Source organism: Phragmites australis, chromosome 11, assembly GCF_958298935.1.
Source record: "Phragmites australis chromosome 11, lpPhrAust1.1, whole genome shotgun sequence".
Classification (NCBI taxonomy): domain Eukaryota; kingdom Viridiplantae; phylum Streptophyta; class Magnoliopsida; order Poales; family Poaceae; genus Phragmites; species Phragmites australis.
This window is the reverse complement of record NC_084931.1, coordinates 34,257,850-34,266,204: the sequence shown is the minus strand read 5'-3', so window position 1 is coordinate 34,266,204 and position 8,355 is coordinate 34,257,850. Positions and strand designations below refer to the sequence as shown.

The following is an 8,355-nucleotide window of genomic DNA, read 5'->3' as shown; positions in this document are numbered from 1 at the left end:
AGTTTTGATGAAGGAAGGAGCCGCAAGCGCTGTTAAACCTCGAGCAAGGGCCTAGAGAAGACCTTAATTAGGCCGGGCTACCTAACTCAACCGAACTCGACGAGGTCACCTAGCGCCGCCGAAGAGGAAGAATAACCCGTCAGTGCCACAATGGGCTCTCGGGGGGTCCGATGCTGCTGTTGCTCTTTATTGTCCATAGCTTCAAGGCAAGATGAGACCCTGTGTCTCCTCCTTCTCCGTTCTGTGTCTCCTTCTCTAATCTGGTGATGTGCTAAAGAAGAATAAGAATAAAGCTCATTTCTTGTAGATACGAAAGATTACTTTCCCCCCTAAAATTTTCCATTGATGGCTAATATCTACGACCCTCTGTTTCTGCAGATCTTATGCTTCAGTTTGATTGGCTTCATTGGTTAGTGAAGAGCCATGGTTCCTATGCTCTGGCAGCAAGCCCTTTTGAGATTGCTGGGGCAGAAGGTACAAATCCATCATTTGCTTGGAGCATAACAGGTGATGTATGTAGCTATTGAGGTTGTTTGCAATGTTGTGGAATTTTTGCTTCAAAGACAGTCATCTGTTTATTGAGATCCATGCTGCTGCCTTCAGTTTTTTGTTTCCCTATTGAGCTCCTCATAGCATGTTTAATCTTCAGTAGTCAGCATTGTCATTGGCTATTGAATCAATGGCTTTGCCATCTCAGCATTTGTCAACATATATATGATCTTACCATCTTATGTTCGATATTTGCAGTGTGATCCATGATGTGAGATTGATTCTCCTGCGCCCTAAAGATTTTTCTACCAGTTAACCGATGTAAAAAAAATTGTTGAACTATTGATCCTTTCTATGGAAACATGACCCGATCTTCCAGTAGTAACACTGATGTTGTTTTTTAAGGCAAGTATCAATGCTAGGTTTTTTCTATAATTTGTTAATATTATTCTATCTATTTAATTGACCATGAATACATCTGATTTCACTTCATTGCTGCATCCAAACAACCATTGTAGATGTCGTGCTAACGAGAAGTTCAAATTGTTGCGCTAGTGTATACGAGCTGGATGGTGTGGATTGTATTGCATGAATGCAAAAAAGGAATGAATGTCATCTTGTGCAAAGCTTTTCATAAAACATGGGTGTCTAAAAAACAGTGAGAACATGAATTATTTTGTGTAGAACATGATTCATGTATCTTTCGAGAACATGAATTTGTATGGTCGCAGTATGATATGGCTGAAATATAATTGTTTGGGTAGAATATGAAACTGTTTTATGTGCGTACATAACTATCAAGGTAAAGAAAGATGTTAATTAGTACTTGGGTTGGGTGGGCCACCCACCAATATAGGAGTAATTCCTTAATAAATCATACATCCTGCCGCTATTTATTAATTGATGCATGCATGTTGACCAGTCAAAGGTCAACAGATTTATTAATAGTCATCGACGACCTCATTTCACGGGCCCACATGCAAATTAAAGCAAGCTCAAGCTGCGTGGCTGCAGGGACGGACAGATGCATGCGATGCGCCCATTTGCATTGCACTGATCCAGCAAAGCATACCTACGTGAGCAGCAGGCTTGCTTGGATCCATCCATCCCCACCTCAAGCAAACCATCCGGAGATCGAGAGGGGAGGGAATGGCGGGCCTCGCCCCGCTTCTCCTCCTCGCCGGCGCTCTGCTGCTACCTTGCGCCCTGATGCTCACCACCGCAGAATTCCACGCCCACTCGGACCTCTTCTCCGCCGAGCACCATCCGCCGGCCGATGGGCCCGGGGTGGCGCACGAGTTTTTGGAGGCGCACAACCGGGTCCGCGCCAAGTACGGCGTCCCGACGCTGCGGTGGAGCAGCAAGCTGGCCCGGTACGCGCGCCGGTGGTCGTCGCTTCGGCGGTTCGACTGCGTGCCCATGCACTCGCCCAACTCGCCCTACGGCGAGAACGTCTTCTGGGGCACCGGCAGGGAGTGGCGCGCCGCCGACGCCGTCACCAGCTGGGCCACCGAGGCATCCTACTTCGACTGGCGCTCCCAGGCGTGCCACCCGGGGCAGGTCTGCGGACACTTCACGCAGCTGGTCTGGAACGACACGGAGTTGGTCGGCTGCGGCCGCGCCGAGTGCTTCGGCGGCGGCGTATTCATCACCTGCTCCTACGACCCGCCGGGGAACTGGAAGGGCGAGGTGCCGCTCACCTGATCGATAAACTACGTACGTAATTGTTAGCGACGACCTTGATCGACGACGACGTACCGACCCAGCCGGTGCATCGATCCACAGCTGTGTCTATATATATACATATATACTGTAATACTAGTATATTGTTTGTTCCTAGCTAAGCTAGGGTCTCTGGCTGATTTGTAAATATTTCCCAAATCTGGGAAAGAAAGCAGACTGATGTCTCGAATGTTAGGCCTCCTAATATGTGGATGGGCTTATTACATGCCGATAAGATCGATTTAATAGCTAGGCCGCCTCTTTTATGCATGGGCTGGCTCTATTGTCCGTCCATCCGTTCTGCCGGCTAAGGCAACATTAGCTTTCCGACGTAGGTCACAAAAGCTAATTCATTCGATTGTTAGGTCTGTTTGTTTTTTTATTGTAATTCTAATAATCAGATTTTATCTAGATGGTTAGAATATAATTTATACAATTTAAAATAAATAGTATCAGATTATTAAAATCTCTTCTCTCTTCCTCCCCTACAGACTCGCTCTTCACACACCTCTTATTAGCGCCTCGAGCATACCCACCACCTCCAGAATCTACCGCCACCTAGATCTAGCCGTCCTCCTCATATCTCCATGGAGGCATCCCGACAGTGCATCTGCATGGAGGGAGCCTGATGAGATCCAACGGTGGCTCGGGCGAGGGCAGCGAGATCCATGGCGACTCGAGCAAAGGCGCCCCCTTGTTCGCACGTGTGATGCTTTCGCAATCGAGCCTCGCTCAGTCGTGCACGCGCAGGACAAGAAGTAATGCTACCTATGCTTGCATAGACGGGTGGGGTGATGGATACATGCATGTGTACCTTGCTCCTCCTCGGCGACAGGGTGGCCGAGTTGTGCCACCAGGGGGTCTCCCGGGTTCAGCGTGGTGGCGTACAAGCCTATGGTGGGAGCTGGTCGGGGAGGAGTGGATGACGTGGGCTAGCATGGAGGCCGCGGCGGAGGCGTCGTAGTAGTACTGCGCATACGCCTCCGGCGAAGGGCCGGCCTACATCCTGGCCGATGACGACCCATCGCCGCCGCTGAAGCTAGCCCCTCTGTGTCCATGCTGAGCGACTGGATGCTCCTCTTGCTTGTGCTTTACTACCGCCGCAGGCGGCTCTTCCTTCTCCTCATCAGCGGGAGTGGCGCATCAACGATGACAGGCCTTGGGCGTCCACCCCCGTGTGGCGGCGAGATCCGGAGCTCGATGCGGCTTCCGATGGGCTGCAAGCAACGCGGCGGTAGCGCATCGACGGTGATGGCGTGGGGCAGCGGGTGATGCGAGACAAAGAAGTGAAGGGAGAAAAAAGGGAACCGTTATTTCGTAATAATATAGTGGATAAATATGTGTCATAACCTACTAGAAGTAATCTGTTTTTAGATTATGAATTATGGTATAATCTGGTCCCATATTGTGGATTTTAAAATCACGCTGTTTGTTTTAGATTATGATTTTAGAAGGTAGAATCCATAATCAAAATAAAAAACAAACAGGCTCTTAGTTTCCGAGTTCCAGTTCTGCCTCCACCAACCATCCACAACTTTATTGCTAACTTTTAGGTGCCTCAAAACAGATCAGCTTATGGTCGAGGTCTCTGGACCGTCCGATTGCTATCCAACGTGTGAAACACGTCTCTCGTGTTCAACATCTAGCCGTCTCGTCTCTCATGTTTTCTCTCCGCACCCGCCACCAGCCACCATGCCAAACTGTCAGTGTCGTCGCCCCCATCCCAACCCTTCCCGCCTAACCATGGGCGGATCACCGGAGGCTTAAGCCCCCTACCCATGGGAACACTTGAGAGCCTCTCAAACCCCCTATAATTTTTTGGTATGGAAGAAAAAGAAGATGAGAAGGAGGAGAAGAAGAAAAAAAGAGAGGAGAAAGAGGGAGAAGAAGTTGAGTCTCTTTAATTCTTAGAGCTAGATCTGTCACTAGCCCTAACCCCGTCGGGCTCACCTTGCACCCGGGCATCCCTTTAAGCCTCGTGGGAAACCACTCAGACCCCTCCCCGAGCCCTAAAGACGACATCGAAGACAAAAAAAGATGCTAGTTTGAGTATCAACTGAGATTTTACAAAAATTAAGGCAATTGATAGGTAAGAAGTATGGTAATAATATTGTTATTCCACGGTCGGCATCACAATATGACATGCATGCATGGGGTTTATTCTTTCTACCATGGACTGGAGATTAGACAGGCCTAACTCAGGCGATTAATAATAAGAGGCTGGACAGTGGACCCCCTACTCCCTCTCTCTCTCTCTCTCTATACAATGAGGCCCATCCGTCGGATTAGTAGTAGTAGTATAATGATGGGAGTATATATAAGTTACTAGGTTGGTCTTCGCTGCTACTCCGGGATCGATCCATCATCCTCGAGTATACATGTTGTTCAGTTGCCGTTGTCGGGTGATCCATACCCGTAGGGGTTCTTGCTTGCCCAGTTCCACAGGTCTCTGCACATCTCCTCGATCCCGTATTTTGCCCTGTTCATTCAAAAGTTTAGTAAGGATGCCGAATCAATGAGCAGCATGTTACGTAATATTCTTGGGAGCAAAAGCAAGGCAATGAGTGAGACACTACTTACTTCCATTTCAGCTCTTTCTCGGCTTTGGCGGTTGCAGCATAAACAATCTCTGCATCTCCAGGTCTTCGTCCAGCAAAGACGAGGGGGATTTTCTGTACAAGTCGGGAACAAATTTTAGGGATCCATTAGCAAACACCAGCACATGCATGGTCCTAAAAACACTTTTGAAGTGCCTGAAATTACTTTACCTTTCCAGAAACCTTCTCGAATGCGGCTACCATTTCCAGGACCGATGTTCCCTTTCCAGTACCCAGGTTGTATACTTCACACCCTGGAGCAATTACGACACAAGATCGGCAAACTCGGTCATCTTTTGCTGTCTCTACTGATTGCACAGCTAGAAAATTTGTTACCTATTTTGTCAGAGTCTTCATAGAGCTTCCTCAGGGCTGCTATGTGGCCATCGGCCAGGTCAACAACATGAATATAATCACGCACCTGCCAGGTGTTTACACAAATGCAGAAATGAGACACGCTGATTTGCTTAACTAAAAATGAAAGAGTGGGCAAGCATACCCCAGTCCCATCCTCTGTGTTGTAGTCAGTTCCATAGACGGTAAGATGAGGTCTCCTCCCAACAGCAACTTGCTGAACATAGGGCATCAGGTTGTTTGGGATTCCGCATGGGTCTTCACCGATGTATCCACTTGGATGAGCACCAACAGGGTTGAAATATCTAAGTAGTATGATCTTCCAATCAGGGTCTGAGCGATGGACATCGCGACAGATATCTTCAATGACAAGCTGCAGCATAACCGTAGTATAACTAACATTAGATTTTTTTTTCCTTGACACATAATCTAACGAGGCAATGACGAAACGGGGAAATGAAAATGAACCTTGGTTCGCCCATAGGGGTTGGTGGCGCAAAGAGGGAATTCTTCAGTGCACGGCACTTCCTTGGGCCACCCATAGACAGTAGCTGACGATGAGAACACCAACTGCATAGTTCAACAAAACATTGTTCTTCTCAGTTACCAGACAGACAGACATATGGATCAAATGCATACACCACTCAGTAAGTTCTTACTGCATTTATTTATGCAAGATAATGAACTTCAAAATAGCACTGAAGTGTAACTTTTTTCAGAGCAGAAACGGATCATTTTGCAGTTCCTGGTCCAAATTAATTTTACCAGAGAAAATATCGCCCTGGATACAGAGCGCTACGAGTACGAAACAGAAAAGGCTAGATGGCCTGGAAACACGGCAAAAGCTGGGACCATCCCATTGAAGATATATGAGCCCTGTCACGGATTGCATGGCATGGCTCCGTGACACCAACAAATTTACAACTTGACGCACACCTGGTCCAGAATCTAACTACTCTGCACTGGTGTCCTGTGAACCAGCAATGCAAATATGCAAAGTAGGCCAAAGCCAACACAAGGAAGTTGTAAAGCGAACGCAAGTGAGTGCACAAAAATGCACAAGTACCTTCTTGCAGCCATGTGCGGCCATCACCTCCAGGAGTGTGATTGTGCCGATGAGGTTGTTGTCGTAGTAAAGCAGGGGCTTCTGCACGCTCTCGCCAACAGCTTTCAGCCCAGCGAAGTGAATCACTGCCTCAAACCTGCACTTGTTGCAGTCAGAGACCGAAGAAAATCTGAACATTTTAAAGATGAACCCTTAATGAAGAAACTAAGCATCATGCACCTTCATGATAACTATTTCAATCATTTGGTATGGCACCTAAGGTAATAAACGCCTGCGAATTAGTGAAGCAGCAGGTTCGGCAGGAAGTTTGATTCCCACTAACAAGTGCTGCTAGTGGAAAATCTCCGTACTGATTAAACTAGTATTAAGAAGAAGAAGAAGAAGAAGAAGAAGAAGAAGAAGAAGAAGAAGAAGAAGAAGCGTTTACTTGGATGGTCTTAAGAGAAACTACAAGTGGTGTTTCGGCAGGCAAACTCTTCTTTCTGACGAATAAACTACTAGCAGCACTCCTGCAAACCATCAATGGTTTGGAATCGCCGGCCAAGAGCAAAGTCTCGGACTCATTATTGTCAAACGCGATTGTTATCTAAATAATTACTACTATTAGTACACTATGTTCTGGGAGGGAACAGAGGAGACTTGCATGCTTTAACATGTAAGATGATGACACCGAAATCCGATTGCGATTCCAATATGCAAGTATGGAAGGGAAGTAGTGAGTTACCTTTGTGACGAGAAGATCTCCTCCAGCGCGTGCCTGTCTCGAAGGTCAACCTGCAGCAGCATTAAGATCAAAATCAGTGGGCGAGAAGGCAGTATTAATTCCGTACGTAGTCCATGAGGAAACGGAAACAGATGGAAGAAGGAATGGCAGGGACAGAAGGCCAAGAAGAAATGACAAAGAGAGCTGATGAATTATTCCAAATGGAAGCAAACAACAGCGACGTGCACCGGACAAGAGAGGAAACGGAACCCATCTTTGGACGGATGGTAGCCGCTAATCACGCATAAATCCATCGTTCCAGATTGGGTTGGGCCGGTGGCTGACCTGAACTGACCAGGCCAGACGACCGAGGTAGGCAGCACAGCACAAGCAACGAGACTGCTGCTGCTGCTGCCACGCGTTTTCCCAACGCGGCTCGGCTCAGCTGGGACGGATGAATCAAACTCACGTCCCATTCCTTCCGCCGCGACAAAGGAAGGAAGCATCCCATGGCATGCTGCGTCAACACTAGACCAACGCCGCCTTGGCCTCGCTTCCCACGGAACGGAAGCAACCGCAACGAGACCCACGATGATCCTACAGCCACGGCCATGGTGTGACCCGCCGGCCGGGGACCGCTAGCTAGTAACCGAAAAGATGCAATTTTCCTGGAGGCTCCAGAAACTACAGCACGGAAGAGGGAGGGAGATTCGGATCTTCTGGAGCGAGAGGGAGGGAGCTTTGATCTTGGTACCCTTTTCCTGGATATATTGTATCCGCCATCCGAGGAACCCAAAGGAAAAAACCGCCCCACCCACAATCTTCACAAGCTTCGTGAATTCTGTTTGTGGAATAAAGAAGGAAAGAAAGAAAGAAGCGTTTTTTACGACGAATCCCCACCCCTTCCCTCCAAAAAAAGGAAGGAGGGGAGAGTCGTCTAGACGATGGAATCGAAAGGAAGAAAGCAATCCAACCCCGCAGACAAATTAAGAAAAAGAAATACACAGAGACAGAACGAGGGAGGGAAGGGACATATGGCCGCATATGCATGTACCTTGTGGAAGACGAGGTTGTTGCCGTTGTGTCCGGCGAGCTCGGCGACGCGGACGAGGGCGACCTGGGAGGCGTTGTCGAGGTTGTCGATGACGACGACGCGGAAGCCCTGCTGGAGGAGCTGCAGCACGGTGTGGCTGCCGATGTAGCCGGCGCCGCCCGTGACCAGGATCGTCCTCACCACAGCGGAGACCATCTTTCTCCTCTCTCTCTCTCTCCTTTGGTCTGGACTGAGTGAGTAGGAGGAGGAGTTGCAAGAGAAGGAACGCTGCGCTGCGCTGCGTTTGCGTTTGCGTTGATGAGTTGTGTGTGCGCTGTTGCCTGCCTACCGTGTTGGTTTGGGTTGTTTCTTGGCTTGCCAAGCGAACCGC

At 48.5% G+C, this 8,355-nt stretch overlaps 2 protein-coding genes across 2 annotated transcripts; one reads left to right on the top strand and one right to left on the bottom strand.

Moving 5' to 3' along the window:
• The first annotated feature begins 382 nt into the window (after window positions 1-382).
• Window positions 383-2,275, top strand: LOC133885065 (pathogenesis-related protein PRB1-3-like). Its single transcript, XM_062324699.1, has 2 exons — window positions 383-507; window positions 1,504-2,275. Exon 2 carries the CDS (start codon window positions 1,639-1,641, stop codon window positions 2,191-2,193), a length of 555 nt encoding a protein of 184 aa, XP_062180683.1. The 5' UTR covers window positions 383-507; window positions 1,504-1,638; the 3' UTR covers window positions 2,194-2,275.
• A 2,033-nt stretch (window positions 2,276-4,308) lies between these two features.
• Window positions 4,309-8,355, bottom strand: LOC133885064 (UDP-glucose 4-epimerase 1). Its single transcript, XM_062324698.1, has 9 exons — window positions 7,986-8,355; window positions 6,953-7,002; window positions 6,229-6,364; window positions 5,631-5,732; window positions 5,308-5,535; window positions 5,145-5,229; window positions 4,980-5,062; window positions 4,792-4,883; window positions 4,309-4,690 (listed from the first exon to the last, which is right to left on the bottom strand). The coding sequence occupies exons 1-9, from the start codon at window positions 8,178-8,180 to the stop codon at window positions 4,597-4,599; spliced, it is 1,065 nt and encodes a 354-aa protein (XP_062180682.1). The 5' UTR covers window positions 8,181-8,355; the 3' UTR covers window positions 4,309-4,596.

What these genes read in the sequence shown, in the direction of transcription:
- LOC133885064 (XM_062324698.1), bottom strand. Translation starts at nt 8,180, where the DNA reads ATGGTCTCCGCTGTGGTGAGGACGATCCTGGTCACGGGCGGCGCCGGC. An exon ending in GAGATCTTCTCGTCACAAAG is followed by an intron (nt 6,365 to 6,952) that starts GTAACTCACTAC and finishes CAACAAGTGCAG; the next exon opens with GTTTGAGGCAGTGATTCACT. An exon ending in TCGAGAAGGTTTCTGGAAAG is followed by an intron (nt 4,884 to 4,979) that starts GTAAAGTAATTT and finishes CGACTTGTACAG; the next exon opens with AAAATCCCCCTCGTCTTTGC.
- LOC133885065 (XM_062324699.1), top strand. Translation starts at nt 1,639, where the DNA reads ATGGCGGGCCTCGCCCCGCTTCTCCTCCTCGCCGGCGCTCTGCTGCTA.